Source organism: Lissotriton vulgaris, chromosome 4_1 (assembly GCF_964263255.1).
Source record: "Lissotriton vulgaris chromosome 4_1, aLisVul1.2, whole genome shotgun sequence".
Lineage (NCBI taxonomy): Eukaryota > Metazoa > Chordata > Amphibia > Caudata > Salamandridae > Lissotriton > Lissotriton vulgaris.
In genome coordinates, this window is record NC_141691.1 from 2073811020 (window position 1) to 2073837846 (window position 26827).

General features: G+C 47.2%; 1 protein-coding gene across 1 annotated transcript in view; it reads left to right on the forward strand.

The window, feature by feature from the left end:
* Positions 1-18795, forward strand: part of DGAT1 (diacylglycerol O-acyltransferase 1) — a 218784-nt gene extending 199989 nt beyond the window's left edge. Inside the window, exon 17 of the mRNA XM_086966508.1 lies at positions 15570-18795. Coding sequence (XP_086822634.1) covers positions 15570-15725 — 156 coding nt within the window. The 3' untranslated portion in view covers positions 15726-18795. The remainder of the gene's footprint in view (positions 1-15569) is intronic.
* Positions 18796-26827: the final 8032 nt, after the last annotated feature.

The following is a 26827-nucleotide window of genomic DNA, read 5'->3' on the forward strand; positions in this document are numbered from 1 at the left end:
GCAGCTAATATTTGGCGAATCTCAAACACGCGGGCCCTACTTGCACGCTACGATAGGGCTCATTACGACACCCTAGAAACACTGCTGCAGCACTTGCCTGACCAGTACAAGGAGGCAGGGGAAATGTTAATTCAGGAGGGAAAGCTGATCACAAATGCTTCCATCAAATGTGCGCTGGATGTGGCTGATACAGCCTCCAGGGCAATCAACACTAGTGTGTTGCTGAGAAGACATGCATGGCTTAGGATATCAGGTTTCAAACCGGATATACAGACAACCATCCTGAACCAAACAGTTAATCCTGACCACCTGTTCGGCCCCGAGGTGGATGCGACACTTGAAAAAATGAAAAAAGACACAGACGCTGCTAAGTCTATGGGGGCCCTCCAGTCTCAGCAGTTTCGGGGTGGTTCCTTTCGCCGCACCAATACCAGAGGCACCTCAAGGGGTCAGGCATCGCAGTCCACACAGTATTACAAGAGCAATACCCAAACCTCATACACCAACAAGGGTAGAGGTGGCTACAGAGGCAACAACATCAAGGGCAGGGGACGTGGAAACAGCTCCAGGTCCACCACCGCCAACAAGCAGTGACGTCTTGTCACTGCCCCCCGACCACGCAACACCGGTCGGGGGGAGACTCCAGCAGTTCCTGCCCACGTGGAAATCCATCACCACGGACAGGTGGGTCAAGTCTCTTATCCAGTACGGTTACTGTCTGGAACTTACTTCCACTCCACCAAACATACCTCCAAGAAGCCGTCCTATGTCCGGCGAGCACTTGCACTTGTTGCAGCAGGAAGTTCAAGTCATGCTGCAAAAAGGGGCAATAGAGCTCGCCCCACTGCAAGAAAGGGGAACAGGGGTTTACTCCCTGTATTTTCTAATCCCCAAAAAGGACGGATCCCTCAGGCCCATCCTGGACCTCAGGCCCCTCAACTGGTATATCTTCTCGGAGCACTTCCATATGCTCACGTTACAGCAGGTACTCCCTCTGCTTCAGCAGGGGGACTTCCTGGCTACGTTGGATCTAAAGGATGCATACTTTCATATCCCCCTGCATCCTGCCCACAGGAAGTATCTCAGATTCACGATTCAAAACCAGCACTACCAGTTCAGGGTTCTGCCGTTCGGGGTCACCACAGCGCCAAGAGTCTTTACAAAGTGCCTGGCGACTGTGGCGACGCATCTACGACGCCAAAACGTCCACGTCTATCCTTATCTGGACGACTGGCTCATTCAGGCAAAAACAGAACAGCAGTGCGCCGACCACGTGTCCCGCACCATTCATCTCCTGCACGATCTGGGATTCTCTCTGAACTACGCAAAATCCCATCTCCAGCCCGCCCATATACGGCAGTATCTGGGCGCGACGATAGACACTCTGGCAGCCACTGCGCAGCCAAATTCAGTGAGAATCGCCAGTATCCAAACGCTGATCCAACGATTCAGACCTCAACACTCGCTTCCAGCGAAGGTGTTCACGCAGTTGATATGCATGATGGCCTCCTGCATCTCCATTGTCCCGCACGCGAGACTACATATGCGTCCGCTTCAGGAGTGCTTGGCACGTCAGTGGACTCAGGCTCATGGGCAACTGACAGACCTAGTGTTGGTGAGCGGTCGGGCGTACAACTCTCTGCATTGGTGGAATCCACAAAACCTTTGCAAGGGCCGACCATTCCAAGAACCTGTGCCACAGATTATCCTGACAACGGACGCTTCTCTCCAGGGATGGGGAGCGCATGTACTCCACTACACAGTGCAGGGCCTATGGACACTACAGCAAAGGAAGATGCACATCAATGTGTTGGAACTGATGGCAATCTGCATGGCCTTGAAGGCGTTCAAAGTACATCTGTGCAACAAGGTCGTGTTGATCCGGACGGACAACATGACAGCCATGTACTACATTCAGAAGCAAGGGGGCACACACTCTCCACAGCTGTCTCATCTGGCTCAGAGCATGTGGAAGTGGGCCATTCAGAGGAACATCTTCCTCATGGCAGAGCATCTCCCGGGCAAGGACAACCAGATGGCGGACCTGCTCAGCAGGCACAGCCATCAAATGCACGAGTGGGAGATACATCCATCAGTACTCCAACCGTACTTCCAAAAGTGGGGTCATCCAGAGATAGACCTGTTCGCCACAAAGGAGAACGCAAAATGCCAAAGCTTCGCCGCCAGGTTCCCACACCCGCAATCACAGGGCAATGTGATGTGGATGAACTGGTCAGGCAGATTTGCGTACGCTTTTCCCCCAGCACCTCTGATACCGCTGGTGGCACGCAAGCTCAGGCAGCACTCGATGACTCTCATCCTGGTTGCTCCAACGTGGGCTCGCCAACCATGGTACACCACGTTTCTGGAACTCTCCGTGGTACCGCATCAAAGGCTTCATCTCACTCCCAGCCTTCTGACGCAGAGCCATGGCGACATTCAGCACCCAGATCCGCAACAGCTCAACCTGGCGATCTGGCTCCTGAAGTCCTAGAGTTTGGCTACCTCAATCTTCCTCCCCGATTGCATGGACATCATTCGGGAGGCAAGGAAGCACACTACTAGAGCTTGTTATGCGGCTAAATGGAAGCGGTTTGTCGTTTACTGTGTAAACCACGATATTGACCCGCTAGATGCTTCCATTCAGAACATCATTTGTTACCTTTTCCACCTGTACCAATGTAATTTGGCGTATTCTTCCATACGCATTCACTTGTCTGCAATGGCAGCATACCTCCAGAATAGGCAACACTTATCACTTTTTAAGGTCCCTGCTATTAAGGCTTTTCTGGAAGGACTCAAAAGGGTCATTCCACCACGGACACCACCAGCTCCGGAATGGAACCTCAATGTGGTTCTTACTAGGCTGATGGGTCCTCCCTTTGAGCCAGTGCACTCTTGTGAGCTTCAGTTTCTGACTTGGAAGGTGGCTTTCTTAGTAGCAATTACATCGCTACGGAGGGTTAGCGAAATGCAGGCGCTCACCATCCAAGAACCTTTCTTCCAAGTACACGCTAACAGGGTGGTGCTCCGCACTAACCCCAAATTCTTACCCAAGGTTGTATCTCAATTCCATATAAACCAGACAATTGAGTTGCCAGTGTTCTTTCAAAACCCAGAGTCGCTGGCGGAGCGGATGCTCCACACCCTTGACGTGAAAAGAGCCTTAATGTACTACATTGACAGGACCAAAGGTTTCCGTAAGACCAAGCAACTTTTTGTTGCTTTTGCCTCGCACCACAAGGGAAACGCGATCTCCAAAGCTGGGATCGCTAGGTGGATTGTAAAATGCATTCAAATCTGTTACGCTAAGGCCAAGCGCACTCTCACAATTCCACCAAGAGCCCACTCCACCAGGAAGCTGGGGGCCTCTATGGCTTTCTTAGGTAATATTCCCTTAGAAGATATCTGTAGAGCAGCCACATGGTCTACCACACATACTTTCACTAAACATTACTGTGTAGACGTGAATTCCAAACAGCAAGCAGCTGTTGGTCAGGCTGTTCTCAGGACACTTTTTCAGACTGCTGCAGCTGGCACGGGCGGCCGCCAATAATGGGAGGACTGCTATGTATTCTATGCACAGATATGAATTCAGCAGCCCACATGCCTCGAACTGCAAATGCTACTTACCAGTATGCATCTGTTCTTGGCATGTAGGGCTGCTGACATTCATATCGCCCACCCTCCTCCCCGGCGCCTGTAGCAGCTGCAGTCTTCACACATGTATATATATTCATATATCTGCTCGCAGCATAGGCATCACTCACATACTTCACTCCATCTCTGCCAATGGCTAAAAACAATCTGGGGATGGAGGCGATGCCCATGCGCACTGTAGTCCAGGGGAGGAGCCACCTATCTCGTGATACTTCAAAGACTCTTCCAGGACAACAATGTGCAATCATCCGGACCCAACACTAGACGGCGATCTATGCACGGATATGAATGTCAGCAGCCCTACATGCCAAGAACAGATGCATACTGGTAAGTAGCATTTGCATTATTAACTGGCTGTATTGAAAAATAGCACAACAATGGAGCTTGTGTATGTGTGCCCATCTGTCTATAATTTGGTCAAATGCCAGGTCAAAATCAGTTATAGACAAAATATGGACCTGGTCAGACATACCACAGAACCTGGTGAAACAGGCCATACATGTCTGTGCTTCAAATAGGTGCATTATCACTACTTTAGCCAGCATCCTCAACATCGTGAAGTTTGCTGTACAAGCTAGTGGATAGTTTTTTTAGCAAGTTATGTGGCCCAGACAAGTGCTGTATATTGTGGCATTTTTCTAGGGGATGTACCAATCTGTACTTGTAGTAATTCTTCCTACACTGTAATGAAGGAAGAAAAACAGCCTAAAACGAAGATCCAGTGAAGGAGTGATCATTGGTCCCCCTCAGCGGCTTCAAGACACGATCACTGAGCAAGGGGCACTGGCTTCTGTGGAGAGACCGGAGTCCCATTAAGAAAGATGCAGCTCGCTAGCTCCAATGACTGTGCAGCCACCTGGGAGACTTGATGGGAGATCAGAGGCGTCATCTTGTGTTCCGCCGCTATGCAGAGAATAAGCTGCACACGGATACCCTTCTGTGTGCTGAAGAAAGAGGCAGAAAGCTGAGGAATGAGTAAGGGCAGGATTCTGGGAGGTTAGCACCCGACATGGCGTAGTGACGATGGACCGCTTCCACAGAGCCATGGAGGCCCAGCATCCAGAGACCCACCTCACGCAGCATCCGAGGACAACTGGTTGCACAAAGGGGCAAGGAAGCTGCACAAACTGGAACCCTTACTGGGACTCTGCGAGCTAGAGTCCCCCCTCCCCTCTCATAAATAGATCACCAGAGTGGGTGTCACTTAAAGCACAGAAGGGGCCAGAGGCTACGACCAAGTTAGATCAAGGAACACAAGCCAGAGAGCTCCAACACAGGTCATGCTGAGAAACCACACTCCGTCATGGGGTCATAATAACAGCGTGCATAACCCAGAGCCAATTCCTAAGGGGCTAAGAGGTACTGCAGTTGGACCAACATCCTGTCCATGCATGGTGAGTATAGCAGAGGTGGGAGCCCCATTGGACAGTGCACCCCTGACTAAAGAAAACCTTAAAGAACTTCACGGCTTAATACCAGACTTAAACAGAGAGCCACAAAGTTTCATGGGAGACCTGTCCACACTGCTTTGGGACGTTGCTCAAATAGGCCAAAGGCGAGAAAAATGGAAGAGCCAACAGGCCAAACAATGAAGGAGGGAAAATTAAAGAATCCGTGGCAGAGGGCTCTGCTCAGTTATCGATCCTGCATGATAAATTTGAAAACAGGGAAACCAACATCAGGGTGCAAAACATGAACAAATAAAGAAAAGCCATCCCACCCTGGGATCTATTAAGATTCTTGACTCGTATTGGGGCTGAAGGAAGGAGACGTAGGTATCAAGAGCGTACGTAGAATGGTCCTCACAGGCAAGCCACATAACACCTTGGCCAAAATGTCATTTTTCCCACAAAAAGAGCAACGAATCAAAACACATGTACAATAAAGTCTGGTGCTCTTTAACAAGGACAGAATACTTCTTTTGCATGGTCCATCACAGGATCCCATCCTAAAGAAAACCTTCCGTCCAATGGTGGAAACTTGAGTCAAGAAGGAAATAAGACTTTGTTGGGCTTTTCCCATCCACCTTCAATTTCAGCTGGAGGGCCTAAACATTGCAGAGCTGGTCAATGGTCTTAAATTACTAGTGATAAACTAACTCCTCGAAGGCAATGATCACCCAGCTCAGACATTACAGAAACTTGATAAGCAGAACATCTCAGGATGCTGGGATAGAGACAACCTGCAAGAAAACAAACAGATGGTAGAGGAGAACTAACTAAATTGATGTGTGTTAAAGAACTATCCAACTCACTGGGAAGGGAGGGACTCTGAGGGATCAGCCACATTCTGGAGGTAGACAGTACTCCTCAGGGAATTTAGCTGGACTGGGAAGGCAAATGGGGTAAAAGGTTAGAGAGTACCACCGAGGGACCTCTAACACAGAACTGATTTGCCGTACTATAACTTTGAATAAAGGAAATCATCAAGGATGCCAAGATAACTACTTCAAATATTAAAGATTTGATTTCTGAGAAGCGTGTGGAAAAGAGCAGTAGGTGGGAACCAGGCGAGATGAGAGGACCCAAGTCATTAAACCAATGTAAGGGAAAGTAACTATAACTGATCTCATCTGATAGGTTCAGCACTTTCCAATTTAATGTTCAAGAACTGAATACTCAAGAGTGGACCCCGTACTTGAAGCAGGGAAGCCGTAACTGATATTACTACAGGAAACTTGCTTAAAACAATGAGACGCAGAGGGGGTTCCTTCCAAAAACACTATAAAAGTTCATGCCGCAATCCCACTAAAACCTAAAGAGTTGGAATCCTACTACTAAGCACATTGGGTTCTGTAGCTAAAAAATGTGCATAAATAAAATGGGGCGATAAGTCTCAGTGAAAGGAAGAATTAGGGGAAATGTTGTAATGATCGGGTCACTTTAAAACCATAGTCCTAAGACGGACCTATTCATTCATGTACTTCTGTGAAGATAAAACCCATCGCAGAAGGCTTTACCACTCTGGCAGGATATTTTATTCAACAAGCATATAGGGAGCTAGAAAGATCAGGAGCTAGGGTCAGGTCCTCGATAGGGACTTCAGCTGACGTCATGAATGACTTGGAAGAATTGAGTTTGGAGTGGAGTGTCCCACCCTATGGAGAGATTACACCCACTACTCACACCTACATGACACCTACTCTTAGGATGGATATACTATATCTCTCCAACACTATTGCGGCAGGTTTGGTAAAAACATACCTGGATAACATCATGGTCTCGGTCAACACCTCAGTAACACTAGCTGTCTGGACCTCCGCATCCCCTTTGGGAGATGGCAGCTGAGTAGACACCTGGTGCAAAGCTCAGCCAACATGGAGGAGATTAAAAGAGTTATCAAAGTATATATCAACTTCATCCAAACCCCAGACGTTTTGAAATCCCTTCTTTGGGATGCCCTTCATGCCTTATTCAGGGGAGAACTGATAGCAGCAGAAGCAAAAAGAAACTGGGAATTAACCCAGGCCAAATTAGAGAAAGGAGTGAAAGCAACAGAAACCTCACAAATGATAGGTGTATGCAAATCAGGGGCGAACTCAACATGCCATTGACAATCAGCAGAAAGGCATCACTAGCATTGAAATGCAATGTTTATGAATCAGGTCTCACTTGTAATTCAAAGGCCTGCAGCATCAGGAAAGTTATGAGAATTGGTTTGTGGTGTCTCAGTATTGCAGACCTGCTGTGTGCGATACTAGGGCAGAGTTGGTGTGGGTGATACTAGGGCAGAGTTGGTGTGGGGGATCCTAGGGCAGAGTTGGTGTGGGGGATCCTAGGGCAGAGTGGGGGATCCTCGGGCAGAGTGGGTGTGGGGGGTCCTAGGGCAGAGTGGGTGTGGGGGATCCTAGGGCAGAGTGGGTGTGGGGGATCCTAGGGCAGAGTGGGTGTGGGGGATACTAGGACAGAGTTGGTGTGGGGGATACTAGGGCAGAGTTGGTGTGGGGGATAGTAGGTCAGATTTGCTGTGGTGGATACTAGGGCAGACCTGCTTTAGAGTTATGCCAAATATCCTGCTGGATATAAGTAACAGGAGCTTACTGCAGCGTGTGGTACCTTGCAGTGGGACTTCTGAGTGAAGCAATGGCTGCTTCATACCTAGGGGGTGTCATGGACCTTCTCCTTGCTGCAAGAAGAGGTAATGAGCCATTAGGTGAACTGATTTGGTTTTTCCCCCTTCTCCCTTGTAACCACACACCTGGGAATTTTGCACCGATTTATTGACCTTACACTGAAAATAAAAAATGTTGTTGACAGCCGTGCATTGCTGTGCTCAGGCACACAAGACAGAAATGTTGCAGATGAGCACCCTCCAGGTGTGGAAATGTTACACATTAGACATGAAAACTTGTCTTTCCTAACAAGTCACTCATTTAGTGTTCAGAATACCCAAGCTCCCCTGTCTCGCTGTGCTACCTGGCCATTCATTTGTGTGTGCACCTCTACTTAGATAGCGTACATGTAGCTAAGAAGCAACGTCGATGATGAGGGGCGTCAAACATCCTGGTAGATCGTGCACATCAAGTCTGCATTGCACGAGTACATTTTGCACACATTGCTTTTCAAAATGTTTAGAGCCTGCAAGATTAAATGATTTGCACAGAATCACACTGAGTTTATCTCAGAGGCTGGGATTCGAGCCCGTATCCCCAGGTTCCAAGGACCGCAGCATGATCCACTAGTCCACACCTCCTCCCCTAAATTTCTTATGTAAAGTTCCTGACAGCCCCAACACAACATCTTCCACTGTGGTTGTTTATGAATTAAGTCTCTCACAACCTCTTTCCAGGTTTCTTCATTCTTTTTGGTGGGGTCTATAGACTCATTTTATCTTCCTGCTCTAGATACTTGACACTTTTATCATATTTATTGAGGCCATCTTTGTCACTCTCCCATTTTGTCATCCAGTCCTAATCTTGGTTTAAAAAGATCATTGCTCTCAAAACTCTAGGCGCTCTGTTGTCCTCAGGATATTTTTTTGAGGTTGACCATCCCGCTGTTTAGACAACACAGTCTTCTTTCACCTGTCTAAGCCAATGAATCTCTGCTGAAGTCCTTTGTGTCTTATTTACAGTCTTATAGAACATGGCCTTTGAATTTCCCCAAGCCTCCCGAACAGTTACCATAATCACTCTGTATTCTTGAAATAGGAGGATGCAAGCCCAACCACGACAATCAGTCTCAAATTCCTGGCAGCTGTGGAACAGAGCCTCACTTCTCACGAACTGGAAGGGTCTCAATGGCTCCCTGGCAACTGATTAAACAACTGCTCATTTCTGTTTGTTACCTCATGTGGAATGCCAGAGTACTATGCCTCTTCAAATAATAGATATTGTGTAGTTTATGCTTGACTGTTGTGGTGTCATGGTGCTGCATTGTAGTTTGTTGTTTTCACTACATAATACCATAAAGAAAGGTTTAAAAAAAAAGTTACAAGAGTCTTGCCCAGCAGTAGACCGGGAATAATTTACTTCAAGTCACTGCGCTGTGCGTACTATACCCCCCAAAACCCTGTATTTGTGGAGCGGATTATTAACCCACTGGTGCAGGGTCACCACTTCGTCTACGGGTTCTTACCAAATAAGGAGCATTGGAGCGAAGTACAAACCATAGGCCATTTATTAGCATTCATGAATGGGGGCCTTGTCCGACAAGCACCATAGAGCTACTCAAGGAGAGAGCACTCTGAACGATGGTTACATGGGCTTTTATAGCAAAGATCACAAGCGAGGGACGCCCAGAGGTAAATAGAGCTTTGGGAAGAACACGCACTCGGTAAGAATCAACAGCCTTGGTGCCTTGTGTAACTGTTGCATCCTGAAGCTGCACAACAAGATAGGCTATCTTTGTAAACTTTATCGAAGGCTTTACCATTGTTTAAAAAAACCTGTGCAGGCGCCAGCTGTTCTTTTGCGCTGAGTCTGCATGTATACACCGCCTACAATGCCCCAATCTAGATTCTTTACCAATGTTTATGCAGCTGCGGTGTCCAGGAAAGAGCCAGGCTGAAAGCACGGCAGGGGTGAAAAATGGATGAGGCATAGCTTAAACAAAAAAACGAGTGAATCAGATTTTACATTTCAACACATTGATATGGTTTTTGGACACTCTTGCTATGCACAATATGGAAGCCCGGAGGCGGGCTTCAAACATTTTTTGTGGACGTGCCTTAAAGTGGGGATACTGGGCTGAGGTTATCTCCGCTCTGCAGCAGATGCTAGCCTGGGACATCCCTCAGAATCCCAGGGCTGGATAGAGAACTCCTTGCATTGGATTGGCACTCCTACTGGCTAAAGACAGGCCTCGTTGCTACTGGGGCAGAGGCTGCTGCCCGAACCTAAAACAATGGGTCCACACAATGGGATTTTGTAATGAGCAACTAGATCTATATGCAGAGCTTATCCCTGCCGCATCCAGACCCAAAGATATCTGGAACCCCTTCAGTGCATACCTTTTGTAGTCCCCACCACAGGAGGTAGCTTGAGAACCAGCAAGAACCACAGGTGAGACACACATCCCAGTGAGACACTACCACCTGCCAATCAAACTATGGAAGCCAACGACTCTGCCAAAGGGGAGGGACTTGCGCATATGCCACCAGCCAATGGCAGTTTCTTAAGAGACTTTGTATATCACCTTACACTGTTATGTTGCTTATCATTAATTGTATTGATGGTAAAATGTTAATAAAAATATATCAAAGAGAGCCCCACACTCTATCAGTTCCTACAGGATTGATGGAATTTTGGACAGGTGTACCATACTTACATCCATTGCCCATAGCTGTGAAAGGCATCAGACATCTAAACAATGTACCCTTGATAATCCCACTAAAAACCCTTTGTGTGAGGGAGGAGCCAAGCCAGCGACCGCGATGGCCGCCTGACTCCTCGGCTCCGCTGACCTGCCCGTTTCCTATCCGAAGCGCAGCGGATCCTGATCTCTATCCTGCTTGAAAACCGGCGCTTCGGAGCCGCGCTGGGCTTCCGCCTCGAATGGTGTGCTCCCCGCCGATCAGCTCGCTGTGGAACCGGAGATTTGCCTTGGTCCTGCCCCACCGCGGCGTGTGAGGGATCGGATCCTTTGTTCTCCGGCGAGGCTGCCCCCTGACTCGGCAGCCCCGGACGCCTGTAGCGGGAGGGGCCGGAGGCTGTTGTGCTACTGTTGCAAACGATTGCTACAGTGTGCCGTCCGGCCCGCTCTTCCCTGTTTGCTTCGATACTGCTTCAGGAGCTACATTGTATCCCTCACCAGTCCCAGGATCGGCGCTGGGTGATTCCACTACCCTTTGGCGCTGCAGCAGACGCCATTTTACCGGGCGCCCTTCATCTCTGCTGGTAGCCCCCGGGGGATCCACGAGACGCTTTCCTTAAGGCAAGTTGCGTACGGCAGGACCCTAGACGGCGGGAGATAAACTTTCATCGTGGCTTAGTAGGGATAGCGCCCACTGCCTACACTATCGGCTTCGCCTTTGAGATGGGCTCCGGCAGCCACTACAGTGGACGACAACATGGCGACGCCCGTTGGGTGCGGGACCTGGCTGCTGTGGAGTCCATTGCCCTTGCAGATGTTTACATTGCCCTGCACGATCTGCGGTCATCTATGCGGGCTTGCGCCCGCGATCTGAGAGACCGTCTACATGGAGTGATGCCCGGTGGGCTCCCAGACGACTGTGCTGCTGGCAGTTCCCCGCCGGACCTGCGATACCCGGTGACCGGCGGGTGGGACCCGTGTACCCCGCCGTGTGTAGTGACACGTTACACCCCGGATGACTCGGCTGCTGGGCCCCCTACTCTGGAGATGCTGGGAAGGGCGACGCTGGACCCTGCCTACCGGCTGGAGAGCACTTGCTGGTCGACTTGCCCCGTGTCCACCTTGGGGTCCCCCGGAGGGCCCCCCTGCTCTGCCAAGATGTTGTTGCAACGGTCCTGGCCATTCGGCCTTCAGGTACTGCTGCTGGGTTTCCACCTTTGCTGGGTAGCTATTGAGTGTTCTGCACTACGTGGGACGGATTTCTGCGAGGGGCTTTTGAACTGGTGGTGGTCTTTACATCTGCACCTCATGGCCAAGATGGCCACTGCCCGCCTGGACTTCGTTACTGGGCTGGATCGACGGGGACAAGGCTAACACTATATATGTTTTAAACGTGGTCGGATGCTACATGGTTTACGGAAAAGTGGAACTGTTGGGATGGTATATGCTATTACGGTGTCGGGTCGGGATCCGAGGAGGGATGGCCGAGGGTGGTTTTTATTGACTGCATGTGCTGGAGGGCCACGTTCTCCTGTTCTATTGTTATCATCATGGCTGTGTATTGGATGGACGTTTACGGACACCCCCCCGCTCTGATGTGGTCACTTTGCTCGCTTGCCTCTTCCAAGATGTCTACCATTAGGCTGGATTATGCTGCTGCTTCACATCGCGGGGGGCGGGGCTGAGGTTGTCTCCTGTTGTCCACGGTCTGTTTCTGCTCGCACTGCTGGGATACTGATGGACTGCCGGGGATAGTAATATGTGTATTGTATTGGTCGCGGGGCCCGGGATCGGGCGGCTGGGAATATATGATGGTGGTCTTGGGAATTACTACTGGTCCTCGGTGATTTCTTAAGGGTAAGGGATGCATTGACGGGTGGGGACTATGATGTGACTGTTCTTTGTCTGATTTACTCGTTTGCTTGAGATGATTTTCCCCACCTGCATTTCTGATTGCCACTACTCTTAAGCTGATGGTAATTTGCGTGAGGGATGTCTATAGGACCGGTGGGGACCGAGATTATGTTGAATCTAGCTCCTCCCTGCCTTCTCTGAGAGTTGGAGGGTGGGATGGCTCTTCTCACTCTATACACTCTCTTTCCCACTTGTGGGTTTCTTGGGGCGACAGGCATGCCTATGGGGGGGGGGGGGGGGCCGTGGCCTTCCGCTGGTATGCAGGGTGGGGGGATGGGATGTGTTCTATGTTTTCTCTTTGTTTCTATGGCCCTCTTTCTTTTTCTTTTCTTCTTCTGTTTCCTTTTTCTGTATCTCTTCGCTTCCTTTGGGGTCGGGGTCCAGTCTTATTAGGGAGTCTATTATATCGTCTCATCATGTGACATAGCGGCTGATCCTGGTTCCTAGATGGTGGTCATTTGTTTTCTGTCACATGCCTTCCTCTATCACGCCTCCTCCCGGAGGCTCCCTGAATGATAACAGCTATCCTGGTCAGTGATCGGCTTTGACTCTTTTTGTAGTTTTAGACTCGCACTCGACAAAATTATAAAATTAAACCTTCTTACATCCTTATGCTATTGTTTTATGTTACATACAATATTCTTCGCTCATAGACAGCTCTAATGGCGTTCTGTTCCATCGATACTGCTTTATCCTTTTCCTATATGTCATAGCGGCCGGCCCCGAGGGGTTGTAGGCAGACGCTGTGTATTGTGCATTTTACAAATAAAGGTTTAAAAAAAAAAAAAAAAAAAAAAAACCCTTTGTGTTGACGACTGGGGATAGTTTCTTGTTCTTGATCCACCGTGATCAGTGCTTTCACTGGTTGGATGAGTATCAAGAATTATTTCAACTCAACGCGTCTATACTCTCTGGAAAAGAAAGATTTGTCTTCATTTGTTTATTTTGGATAGACCTTTGTGCTGACGGTGTGAGACACTTGGGTGTGAAATCCTGGTGCTTCCTCAAGTATTGATTAGCAATAATTGAGTTAACATGTAATTGTAGCTGTGAAAGAGTTTGGAGAACGAAATACATTTTGGCTGAGGTTTAGGAATAGAGTGTGACATACATGTGTCTTTGGAGAAAAATGCTTGGGAATGAGAAATTTGCTTATGCAAGGACACTTAATGTTCAGATGTAACAAATGAACGCTAAAATCTCTTGATATGCAGTTTGTTTTGCATTTTTTAGTACAGTGCATGTTGGCTATCCTGCTTGCAGTTAGCTAGAAGCATTCTGCAGGGGCCTTTTATGGATGTTCTTTGTCCCTTTCTATAGCTGTAAGCGTGCTCCAAGTGGTGGTGATTAACTTTTGAACTGCCTCCGACTGTGGGTGGGCTTTCCACTTGGCTCTCCAATTCTGTTACATTAGTTGAGCTGCCTCAACTAATTTGAGGAGACTTGAAGGGGCCTCTGTCTTTCTTTTTCATTCTTTCGCTCCTTTTATATCATTTCCACACTCCTTTAATCTGTATTTATCTCCTCAAAGCCACCATAAACTGGGAGTAGCCAAGGTTTTTTTTCCTCCGGACGCCACCCTTTTTCCAGCTGTTGTGACCTATTCTCAAAGAGGCATTGAATCTTAGATACTTCTAGAAATCTCTATAAAACCAGAAGGGCCCCCATCCCGTTTGTAACCTGACCTCCACAAAGGCTTCTGAGAAGCCGGCCCAACCTCGCTGCCTTTAGCTGTTCCTTCCGAAAGGCAGTAGCAGGGTAAGTATCAGCAGCTCCAGTAGGGTTTCAGTTGAATTTGTCCATCAAGACTTTGGAACCACCATGCCCAACTTCCTGGGAATGTAGGGTGACACTCCAACCTCCATAAACTCCATAAACCCTGTCTGGACACCGGCAATGATGTTCTGGTCTATCATGATATTTTATGTCCTGTCTCCTTCTGAGAAGTATATTTCATACCTTGTGCACAGACGCATACACCTAATCCCTAACCTGCCTTTCACAGGAGGAAATTGTGGCAGCTAAATTTTAGTACCTTTGTTACACCCACCACACTTTTACATATGTATGCACTGCTCTCCATCTTTATTGAGCCACATATGTACTGTATCAACTTCCTGTATCATTGACCTTCTAATCTTTTGTAATCCTAGAGGACATGCCACATTAGGAATCTTTCAAAGTTTGTCACGAATTTACAAGCATTGGTAAAACAAAAAAGGTCTGGAATTTTTATTAAATAATGGTGCATCTTCATTGACTGGTGATGTTTTGGTTCTGCAGATTTCTGAGCTGGTGAATGTGAAAATGGCCCAAAGGTTAAAGGATGTTTGAACGGATGAATGAGAGCACAGATGATCATTCACAATCATCCATTCTCAACACCCCATATTCAATGGCTCGCCCATCCATATACATTCGGAGAGACACACACAAACCTATGCATCAATTACCTTGCACTTTCACTAGTTAAAAGCCAGACCTAGTGGCACTGGTTTGTGAAAATAAGTTCTACTTCCTTTATGCCAAAATGTGACACTGTATTTTCAACCACAATCATCACAGAACTTTAATGAGTTTTGTTTTCATAATCTGTTGATAAACGTCTTGTCCTCTGAACCCCAAGTCACTATCCTGCCGACAGGCCTTGGAGTCATGATCCACAGTAGATGTCTGCAAATTTTCTCAACTTCTTTGATCCTTTTTACTTATAGGCACGTTCTTCAGTGGTCATCTCTGTATGTCTTTGAACTGGCGACCCTAAATGAAAGCATCCTTGGGCATTGATGACCAGCCCAGTCTTTATTCATCATATTACTAATCTGCACTCGATTTGGTTTTATAGACCTGTTGAAGGATCAAGAAGCCCTTCCGCAGTCCCAATTGAAAGATGTTACTGCCCGTCTACTCCGATGACATCTATGACCATTACAAAGATTGCACACTAAGATCTAGGGAAGGTCTTCATCTTTATAGTTTAAAATAAAATGTTTCCTGCTCCATCTTGTGTTCTGGGCTTATCTGAAGCATGGACGGGAAATGCACAGGGCACCGAAACGATAAGGTGTAGCAGAGTCAGTAGAGCAGCTACTTTGCATTCTTTTAAACTAGATCAGTCATAGCGCATCCTTCTGGAGTTCAAATGTATTATGCAGGTACCCACTCGTAAAGCTTAGCATGATTTTTGATTGCTGACGATACTTTCGTTTATAATTTAATTGGTTCTTGCATCTTTTCTTTCAGATTCCTCTGGCCTGGTTTGTTGGAAGGTTTCTGAGAGGCAACTATGGGAATGCAGCTGTCTGGATCTCTCTGATCATTGGGCAGCCCATCGCCATCCTGATGTATGTCCACGACTACTACGTCCTAAACCACGAGAGGGCTCCGGAATCTCCATGACCCTCCGGCAGCCGTGGTGGCGGTCCGCTGCGAAGCATGGTTGGACTTTTTAAGCACCAGCAGGAAAAAAAAGGGAAGAGCCGCGAGTCATGGCACAGTGGATGGACAATGGCTTTTACCAGATTTGAATAATTTTATATGTGCAATGTATGTTTGATCAGAGCAAAATAGCATGAATGAGGAGAACCTGGGAAAATGATTTGTGGTTTCAAATGTGGAAAGGACATATCTGCCAGTTTCCTCTACTTGGGATTGTCCATCACTGAAGCTCATTCTAGTATTCCATCCAGACGCTCTCCATGAATCCTTCTTTCTTATCTGGGGATCTCTAGATCTGCCATGAATAGGCACTGTTTCTTTCTTTCCATAGTAGTGTTGATCACTCCACTCCATTGCTCAAGTCATTTCAATACTGCAGGAAGGTCTCAGGTACAGAAAAAAGCATATTCTAAATACATTTTCTCCAATTTCAATACAGATGTTGATTATCCATTTTAATACCAAGTGGTTATGTATCACTCCAATTTAACACTCTACACATGACCTGAGCCATACAGATAACATTTAGAACAATGTTGGGCTGTGAAACCATTTATCTTACCTCTAAACACTCAAGAGTTCTGTTCGGTTAATAATACTGCTTCTTTAACATTTTCTTAAATTGATGTGGCTGCTTGTTTGAAGTTCCCGCCCTGTATCCATGAACATTCTGAAATACGGTTTTGTAATTTGAAGGAAGTCTTTCAACTTCATTGGAACTAAAACTTTTTAAACTAATAATTAGGAGGATGGCATGTTTAATTTTTTGTAGGGAAATGTTTAACAATCTCTGGACAGTGCTTTTTCACAACAGTTTTTCAATCAGTAATATTTGCTTCAGAACTTTGAAAGGGGTCGTTCTTTCCAGCTATCGAATTAAGAGCATTTTCTTCTAAAAACGGGTATGTGGGCTTGTTGGGCTAATGTACTTATAGGTTTGAATCCTGCCAGGTCCACTTAGATTTTCATCCTTCATAAGTTGTTAAAAGGATGGCAAAAAGTAGTGACTCCACTCTAAGATGACTGAGTTTGTGAAAAATGTACTGTGTAAGTGTACCATTATTATAGCTCTGTGTTGGTTTTTTGTGGTTTTTGTTTTACTTCTTACTCAATACTTTTTTTGGGTGCTCACATAATGGTTTTTCGGTTATTCTATTTTTATGTGCAGTGCGAGCAGTGTGATGAACAATCATGTTGTATGAATGTATGATCGAACTTTGTCATAAATCATTTAAATCTCAAAGTTACGAGACACTATTTCCATGGGATTAAATAGTGATTCATCTGATATAGATTGTTACAGATGATGTGATTGATATTGTCACCACCAGTTCTCTTCAGTACTAGTCCTCATTCTCAAGAAGGACAGGTTGGCGTCAGGTCTTCCATCTATTTCCAGAACAATCTTGAACATAAAAATCCCTTCGATTCAAATTTGACGCCCAAGGATTTTTGGTATCTTTCATTATCACAGCGCCACGGTCTCTTGTCTACATTTGATTAGTTTGGGTGTGGCCACTTTCTCAGTGAACCATCCTTTGTGTAGGTTTTGAGGTTTTAAGTGTACTCCTGGGTTGGATGATTTTTTGCTCAAGCCCTTTAGTAATCTGTTCTAAAATATCTACTGGATTCAAAGGTTTGTTGTCATCTAGGAGTAATTCTAAATCAGGGGATTTCCATTTCCATTTCCTTTGCATTTGGATCTTTTTTCTTTCTGTAAGGAATCATACAGGAAATAAGGTAATCAGATTAAGCAACTGCAAGCTTTGGGATGATTTTTGCAGTAATTTAGACGCAACGGTAAAGAGTACATCTATTCTATGAGCAACAATGTGTATTTCCCGCTCGGCTGAAGGTTTGCCATGCGTACCGGAAACAGTGGTGATTTGTGGTTATGGCATTCATATACCCAAAGGTAAGGGGTCTGATTTAGATCTCGGAGGACGGGTTACTCCGTCACTGTGGCGACGGATATCCCGTCTGCTGAAATATATAACCCTTAGGATCTAATGGGATGTATATTTCGGCGGACAGGATATCAGTAAGCTGTTATGACGGAGTAACCTGTCCACTGAGATCTAAATCTGGCCCAAATTCTAATAGCTTGGTGAGAGTATTATACTTAATCATTGGAGAGGACATAACCTCAGGAAAGGCGTTTTCAAGATCTTGGTCAGTATTGGTCAGTAAAACACTAAAGTATTCAGTCTGTGCTGTTAAGGTTACGAAAAGAGAAAACGGTTATTCAACCTTTCCTGGAAAGTGGCATTAATTAATGGGCAGATGTAAATATTAACCTATTCTTCTTCTATTTTCTTATGTCCACTGCCAGCTGAAAAATTAGTTGTACACTATTGATGGCAAGAGAACTCTTGCATCTTACGTTGGCCGGGCACAATTCATTAAGCAAAGACCTCTAATGGTTATGCGGCTGATGGTGAATCTCTTTCAAAGCAAGGCACTGCCAGGTACATTGTTGCTTACATAAAGATCCGTTAATGGAAAGCAAATCGCTCTCTTATATAGAAAGCTACCGTATTACCGCCGCCTTTATAATAAAGTAGGGCACCACAGCAGTGCTTTAGAGACTTCTCACTAGCAGAGATTTGCAAGGCTGGCGCTAGAGTGAACAAAGCTTTATCAGGTGGATGTCTGTGTCCTTGTCTCCTCTCAAGGATGCTAATTCAAGGTGATGTGTTCAGACAAGGGTATGAATCTTTGCAACCACCAAAGTTGATCTGTACAAAGAGTGTGCAATTTGCGTACTCTAAAATAGTCTATTGTTGAACACTGTGTTTGTCCTTGCTCTCATGGTACGAGTTCTTCTTTTTGAAAGTCTTTGTCTTCATGTTGCTTTAGATAATGTGTTTTTGGGAATGGGCAATGTGAGAAGTATGCGTTTAGTATGCGATTTACAGTGTGTGCTGTCAATTCACCGTCCGTATTTTTATTCACTGCAATGTTTTTTTAACTTTGTAGACTGAATTTATCAAGTGGAAAATGTGATTAAAGGTGATTTTATTTTTAAAAAGGTGTACACATTTGTGAAGTGATTAGAAGAATTGGATATTACAAATATGGAACAGTAATCAACTTATAACTCACATGTAAGATTGCATCTGTAACCACCGCTTGTGGCACAACTTTAACCTCTAAAAATGTGTATTCTTCCCAAATACCCTACCCCGCGGTTGCCTGAATGCAGTGCCATCTATGTGCAAGGTAAAGGTATGTTGGCTTCATCAGAAGTCTTATGATGATTGGCTATCCACCTCTTAGACCAAGCAAAAGAGTACTCCTTCATGCTTCTTTTGATCAGTGTTGTTCTGATAGGGACTTCTAGCCTCAAATACTGTAGCTTCTGAATATTCCCCCTGAGTCAGAGTGATTCAGAATTTTTTGCAGTACCTTTGCATTCTAGTAGGTGGCGCTGTGTTGCTCTCCACTTATGCTGTTCAGCTCCAGAAATGATGTGTGGAGCCTATGTAGCTGCTTCTCGCTGACCTCCGTTCTTTTTCTTTCACGCCAAAAGAAGCGGATCCAGAGCTACCTCTTGTCTCTTTGAGACCTCGCTTTGCCTCAAGACATTGTACAATAGTGTGCACGATAAATGCCGCCTCCCAAAATGGCAGTTTTTAACTACTGTAGGGATTGCGGCAATGACATGTCTGACACTGATCTGTTACACCTGAGGTCGAGTCACAACCTTAAGGCCTGCAGTGATTGTGCGTCGAAACCCATAGGCCATACTAGGCTACAAGGCAAAGCTCTATTGCATGCACCATAAGACTCTGCGACAGGACCCCTCTAGGTCGAACGTTCGATCTTGGTCCCGTTCCGAATCCAGAAGTTGCAGGAGTCATTCGCGGGAGAGGTCTTCGTCTTGATCAAAGTTGTTGGGTAAGTGTAGGAAGCTAGCTCTGTTTATACTATACCAAAATAAGGTATGGTGTCCACAGACGAGTGAATCCCCAGGGGCTCAAGTAGATAATACTAAAATATCGATTTGTGGTACTGTGGTTGAGCAATTAGGTTTATCAGTGGGTTGTTATGTATGTATTGTACACCCTCAGGCAAGAAAGGATTGCACAAACTCAAAGACGGAATCCAGACCAATTGTGTTTGTATAAATCGTTATTTTGTTTCTAGAACCAAGAAATAATCAATTGCAGGTAAGTAACAGTTTTCAAAGAAAGCCGTAATACCATCTTAGAAATGTTAGCCAACAACCTGTGCACACAAAGTCAAAAACAGAGTATGTTCATATTATAGCCAAATGGACAAAAGGTCGCCACAACTTTTCTTGTTTCTTTTAATGCTTGTTTGCATAAAGACCAGCCAGCCGACACGTGTTTCGTCAGAGAACAGTCAACTCTGACTCTTCAGGGCCAAGTCCTAATAGATGGAAAAAGTAATCTCCCTTAACCGGTGATAATTCCAACCCTGTCTGGGTCTAGGATAGCGTAAAGAGAGTTGCAAATCCGGTAGAGATGTGGCTTCTCAGCTGTTAAAAACCACTGATGATATTTAATCATATGGCGAGAACCGATAGGATAAATAATTTGGTCAATTGAAGTTCATACGTAGAAAATATGACAACTTATTAATAATCAGTAAGCAATATCTGGCTGATATGGGGTCAAAGAAGGACGGATAGGTCCATATGGTAACGATCGCGTTACTATCCAAGTGGTTAGAAAAACATCCAGACACGGGATAAGTGTCAAGGTTAGAATAATAAAGGAGACCCCACGTCTCGGCAGTGTTCCATTGTACCCAGAAATGTCAGTCTTCTTTGACCCCATATCGGCCGTTAGGGGGAGGGTGGGTGGGTGGGGGGGGGAGGGGGGGTCAAGGACAGGTTAGCCACTGATGGAGACAAGGTCAGGATTGCCGGGAGGGACTTCACCGGGCAGGTGATCCTCTCAAACTCAGGCTGTGGGCGTTGGGTGCTGAGTGGGCAGGGGTCGCGGATCCGATTGAATCTGGGTTCTTTGGTGTAGTTTCTTTTGGACAGACCCGCTGTCCTTAGGAAATCTGGTCTTGGCAAAAAGGTTGCAGTCTTCCTGGGGTTCTTGGAAGTCGCTGGCTATGAGACAGGCATTGTTTTCTTCGTAGGGTCGTTGAACAGGAGACAGGCTTGTAGGGCTGGGGCCAAATCAGTAGTAGTCTTCCAGGCTTATCTTCACAGCATAGTCAGTGTCCTTTTTCTTATTGGGTCCCAGTAATCTGAGGATCCATGTTCAGGGGTGATCCTGAATACTGAATTTATGGGTGTTGGAGGTACTGGCAGATGGTAGCTAATGGGCTACTTTCCTTTAAGGTGACTACACCCTCAGAATGTCCCCTCCCCAACCTCGTTGGGTCAGATCCTTTCATTAAAGATGGAGGATTTCTTCCTAAGGAGAGGGGGGTCACCTTGGTCTAGGGCACCTTAGGGTTGGTCCTGGCAGAGACGGGACACACTTCTCCTGGCTACTAATTTTCCCTCTGACCTTGCTGCCAAGAGAAGGTCCTGGCCGAGTGGGCGGCAGACGGGCATCCCCACTATCTGGAGAGGCTCTGGCTATCAAAGGCCAGGAGCCCTTTGAGGCTCAGCGCCCTGAATGTTCCTGTTTGGGGGTCGGTGTGGAGCATCTCCACCCCAAAGCAGCCTTTCTTCCTGATGCATAAGGGCTCCCACCTCAGAGGGCCAGAAATGTCTGTGTGTGGCAGACTGGTGCAGACCACTCAGCTGGACAAGAGGGAGTTGGTCGTATTACAGGGGGCATATCTAAGATTCTCGGAGTTCATTTCGGACTAAATCCACCACTGGCTTCAGTGTGGGTTTATTGAGCTTAAGAGTTTGATACCAAACTCCTTAGCATTCAGTAAAGCCATCATGGAACTGTGGGGCTCATAATGACTGTACTTGATATGGCACTACTGCTCTTACGGTGTCTGTGCCACTCGCAGACATTGACAGGGCACATTGCTCATGCAGCTATGCCCTCAAATGTAGTGTAGTGCACCCTGCCTTTGGGATGAGAGGCCTGCTAGAGGGATGACTACCTATGCCACCGGCAGTAGTTTGTGTGCATGGCACACAGGGTTGGGTGCCGTGTTGACTCTGAAGTTTTGTCTGCACCAAAACACAGTCTGCAATGGCAGTGTGCATGTGTTTGGTGAGGGGCCTCCAAGGGCTGCAGCATGTATTGTGCCACCAACAGAGACCCTCTCTGGTCCCAAGTCCCTTGGTACCTTTCACACAAGACTTGCATGTGAGCCAAAGGTGTGCCAATTGTGAAACAAAGGTACAGGTTTTGGAAAGAACACAGGCTCTGAGAGCCTGATTGACTGAGTGCTCACTGGGTCCCTGCCAAAGTGCCTCAGATGTCAGGCAAAAAAAGTGGGGAGTAATCATGCAAAAAGGGGCGCTGTCCTACAGTAATTTTAAAGGAAAAAACACAAATCTAAGTGGGACTCTGTCCTTTCCTGCCCCTCTCATTTACCTGAGGCAGTATGGGAGCGGCACCATACTTCTTATCTCGCTCCTGAAGTCCATCCACATTGGAGCTCATCCTGCAACGTGTTCTGCCACAACTTGAGTTTCAGGGGCCATCCACCACTCCTAAACAGTCTTAGAGTTCCGCAAGGCCGTGCTCAGACTTTAAGGATCTTTGTACTGTCCTTTGGTGAGCCTTCGGGCCCCATGCAGCTGAGAGGCCCTTCTTGAATACCACTGGCGGGTTTGCCCTCTGCGCCGGTGGAACCCTTTGAGCCCACCACGGAGCCGCCTCCAGCTTCGATTCGGACTATGGTGCCAAGGTCCATAGAACATTGATGCCAATGTAGACTCCATTGGTGCCAGAAGACTAGGTACCTATTGCATTCATTAACTCAGTCTGACCGAAGCCGCATGCAGTCCTGCTGTCGAGGCGCTGCTTCCTCCACCGAGCCTTCACAAGGAGAAAATACACCCTGCATTGTTTCCATGGATTCAGACGATTATGTCACAAGTGATGAAATTGACCAGCCATACCATGAACAGAACTGCCCTGTCCGACCCAGCATTTTTATCTCCGAACCCTCCCCCTAAAAACAAAGTGGTGCTGGCTTCTGTAAGCAAAACTAAACCCAGCACATACCCAATGAATTACCCCTCCCACCTCCTCCACCCCCTCATGCCCAGTAGGGAGTCAAAACAGGTGGGGACGTATGTAAAAAGAGTCTTCCCATCCATCGGCTCAGTGCTTCGACCTATAAATGTCTGCTGGGGCGCTATTCCCTCACCCTTTGGGATTCTGTGGCTCAAGTCCTCCCAGGTGTTCCTGGAAAACTGTGACACAGCAAAGTTCACAATTAATTATGGCTTGGACACTATCAAGCGGGCCATTAGCACCTGTGTTACCATTTGCTGCCTCGCTTGTTGCAGATTTTCATGCGATGTCCAGACGTCCCTCGTGGCAATGCTGTTCAACTGGACTTGCCTATTTGGCAAGTTCAGTTGAACAGTAAAGGCAGACTTTACTCTTGAGCAGTTCAAGGAGAGCAGGACCCACCTGACCAGCCGCATCAGCCCTACTTCTCCTTTTGCAGCTTTGGCATGGATGCCCATACTGCCAGTCAATCCAATCGCCACAAGACACTCAGCGGTTTTGCGGTCGAGGCTGTGGTGCCCACCGTCTCCACGGACCAGGTCAACTTGCTGCCCAGTCAACTACGCCCTGGCAGCCCCTCCCGCCAACCCCCCCTTTAGTGTGCCCTTGGCTGAACACAGCCACCCGGTGGGAGACCGAATCCGACGATTCTTGCTGAGGGGCAGGAGGGGGTTAGGTTGTAACATCTGAAAGGTGGGTCCTTCAATTTGTTTGGCAGGATTATGTTCTACTTTTCATTCTTTCACTCCTGCACCTTCTACCGGCCCTCCCACTCCATGGACTGAAGCAGGGCCATCAATCCATTTTGAGGTTGTAAGTGCAAGCCAGTTTGGCAAAAATGGCTATTGAGAGGATGCCCGAACTGAATGAGGATGTGGTGGTTATTCCCACAACTTTCTGTTGTCCAAGAAGGACTTGCGCCCTCTCAGTGACTTCCTCTAGAAGGAGAAATTCAAAATGATGACACTGGCCCAGGTCTTTTCTGCCTTATAACCTGGCGGCTGGATGATGGCAATAGACCTGCAGGACGCTTCTTCCATTTACCCGTCCTGTAGTCCCATCTGCACGACCTGCTGTTTGTGGTGGGAGAGGAGCGTTTTCAGTTTGCTGTGCTCCCTTTTGGTCTCACCAGTGCCCCTTGGGTGTTCACGAAAGTGATGGTGTTGATAGCAGCACACCTTCAGAAGCATGGGATTGCCAGTCTTCCCCCCTCTCCACCTCAAAAAGGATGTTGAAGGGTCGCTTCCTCCAGGAAGTCTTCGACCATCTCCAGGCTACGGTGAACCTCCTGTCACTATTGGGGTTCTTTACCAATGCTCTGAAATTACACCTGACTCCTTCTCAGGCGCTTTCCTTCATCTGAGCCATTCTTGATAGGTTGGTTTTGTACCTTTTCCCTGGCAAAGAGTCTGAGACATTCAGACTTTCACCCTCGGTCCTGGGTTTCATTGAGATCGCACTGAGGCTCTGTGAATGATGGCTTCCTGCATCCTACTGGTCGAGCACGTTCGGTGGCATATGCAGGTTCTGCTATGGGATCTGATGTCTCAATGGGCCGAACATCATGGGGGGGGGACCTCTTGTACTGCATTCAGACTACAAAAGATCTGCAGTGGTGGTTACTGGGCCACGATAGGTCAGCAGCATGCTCCACTGCTTTCCCGACCCGGAGCTGACCATGGTGAGCGATGCATACGAGTGACCATCTGGGAGAAGTGGAAATCAGAGGCCTCTTGTGCCCGGTAGAGTCCCGGCTCCATATAATTATTCTGGAGCCGAGGGCCCTAGCTTGGCATTGAATGCCTTCCTTCCATCCAACGAGTGGCGGGTGGGATAAGTGCTCATGGACAACACCCCCACCAACAACAAGCAGGGCAATGTGGGGGTCACGGTCCCTTTGCCAGGAGTCCCTGTGTCTTTGGAAGTGGCTGAACCACCGAGGAATTTTCCTGGTGGTGAACCTCCTGGCAGAATTGCTGAATGCCAAGGTGGATAAGCTCAGCCTTTGGCGCATAGCAGATCATTTGTGGCAGTTCTACCCAACGGTGGCACAAGGTCTCTTCTGGTAATGGAGAGAACCTTGGATTGATCTGGTCATCAACGCTGAAAACATGCTGTGTAAAAGAGAGGCAGGGTATGCTCAGATGTGAGTCCCTTGCTCACTTTGCCACTGGATTCAAGCAAGCCGGGCTGAAGACGGCTGGATTACCAAAAACTGGTCCCAGGATGCTTGTTTCCGGTTCAGGGAAGACATGGCTTGGCAGTTCGGGCTGGACTGTTCACATGATGCACAGGGTCAGACTGATTTGCATATAGCCATGTCTGAACTGGGGTGGCAGAGTGGGCTAAAGAACGGTGATGGATTAAACCCCGATCTTTTGACTGGGTGTGAGTGTTTGATTGATTCAGATGCTCCGTCCATCACCACCCCCTTTTGCACCGTGTAAACATGTCTGAGCGTTTGAGTTCCCAAGCGTCTCTTGCTTGGAAATGCATTTCGCTTGAAGTGGAACTCTGGATCCCTGTATGCCTTTCTACTGAAACCATTCTTGCCTCGAGTACTCAAGATCAGGACCGACCAGGCCCAAGTCATCCTACTGGCTTTGTATCAGGCACAGAGAGTATGGAATCCCAAACTCCTGGGCTTGGGCATTTGCCCTCCGATCAGGCTTGCCCCATTGGGAGGATCTGCAGTTACTGCAGCAGGGCAGAGTTCTACACCCAGGCCTTTGCAATCTCCTCCTTCATGAGTGGAGACTGAGTGAGCCATTGGCACTCGCAGTCCCTGTCTTAGACATTTGCCATTTTTCATACGTTCACAAAGAGGTACACCAAGAGGGCCAGTTTGCTTACTCGGTTCTGCCGGGGTTTCCAGTTTGAGTCCATCCACAGATCCACCTCCAGATAGGTGCTGCTTTGGTATCTATTTAAAAGGTGAAGATTCTGTGGCTAGAAGTCAGCATCAGAAGAACTAGTTAGTTACCTTTGGTAACGCTCTTTCTGGTTGAGACTCTTGCTGCAGATTCCTCACCAATCTTCCCTGTTCTCAAACTGGACTCTATCCATCAATAAGATCCCAAGTCTAGGAATCTGCACACTGGTCACACTATTCTGCCTTTGGGGCTCTGCGTCTGGTGGGGCAGATGGTCTTAAATGTAACTGATATCAGCGCAAACAAGTGGTGTCTATATAGGCTTCACACGTCATTTCCAGAGTGGAATTGTCTCTGTGCAGAGCTGCACAGTGTTGTCCTCCCCAGTCCAGTAGGATGTAAATGAATCCCGCCATACATGGAGCTCGGTATTATACGTCTTTATTCTCTAGAGTGTAACCATTACCTGGCACCTACTGCGTCATGAATTTTATTAACCACACCTGATCATGTATGTCACTAGACTATAGAGTCTGTTGGGGACCAGATAGGTCCCAGGCTCTATAATACACATGACACTACATCGTCCCCTTTGTTAAATAAAAAGTGCAAACAATATACATCATAGTTCCTCAATGAATCGTGGAGGCGCATGAAACGCTCCACCAGATCTTGTTATGTGAGACTGAGGAGAAACAACCACAGCAGGCACTGGAGATCTAGACACCGTTGCAGTCCTTGGGCTCTCCTGGCCGTCTGAGTCTCACTACTGGTATCTGGAACTGACTGACTTTGAGGCAGGAGCTTAAAATGTGAGGAATCCTTCATAATTGATTTTCCAGGACGGTGAGCAGTACCGCGTGTCATTTACTAGTCTCAACTTGCAATGGATCAGCCTCGAATAGAGCATCAGATTTTTGATTTTGCCACTGTCTGACAGGGACACAATCTCCTTTTTAGGTCTCGTGGTGATTACAGCGCGAAGCACTGTCTCGCCAGAGACCTATTGTGAGCGACGCAGCTTTCGAGGAGACAGCACCTGGCCGCGCGCA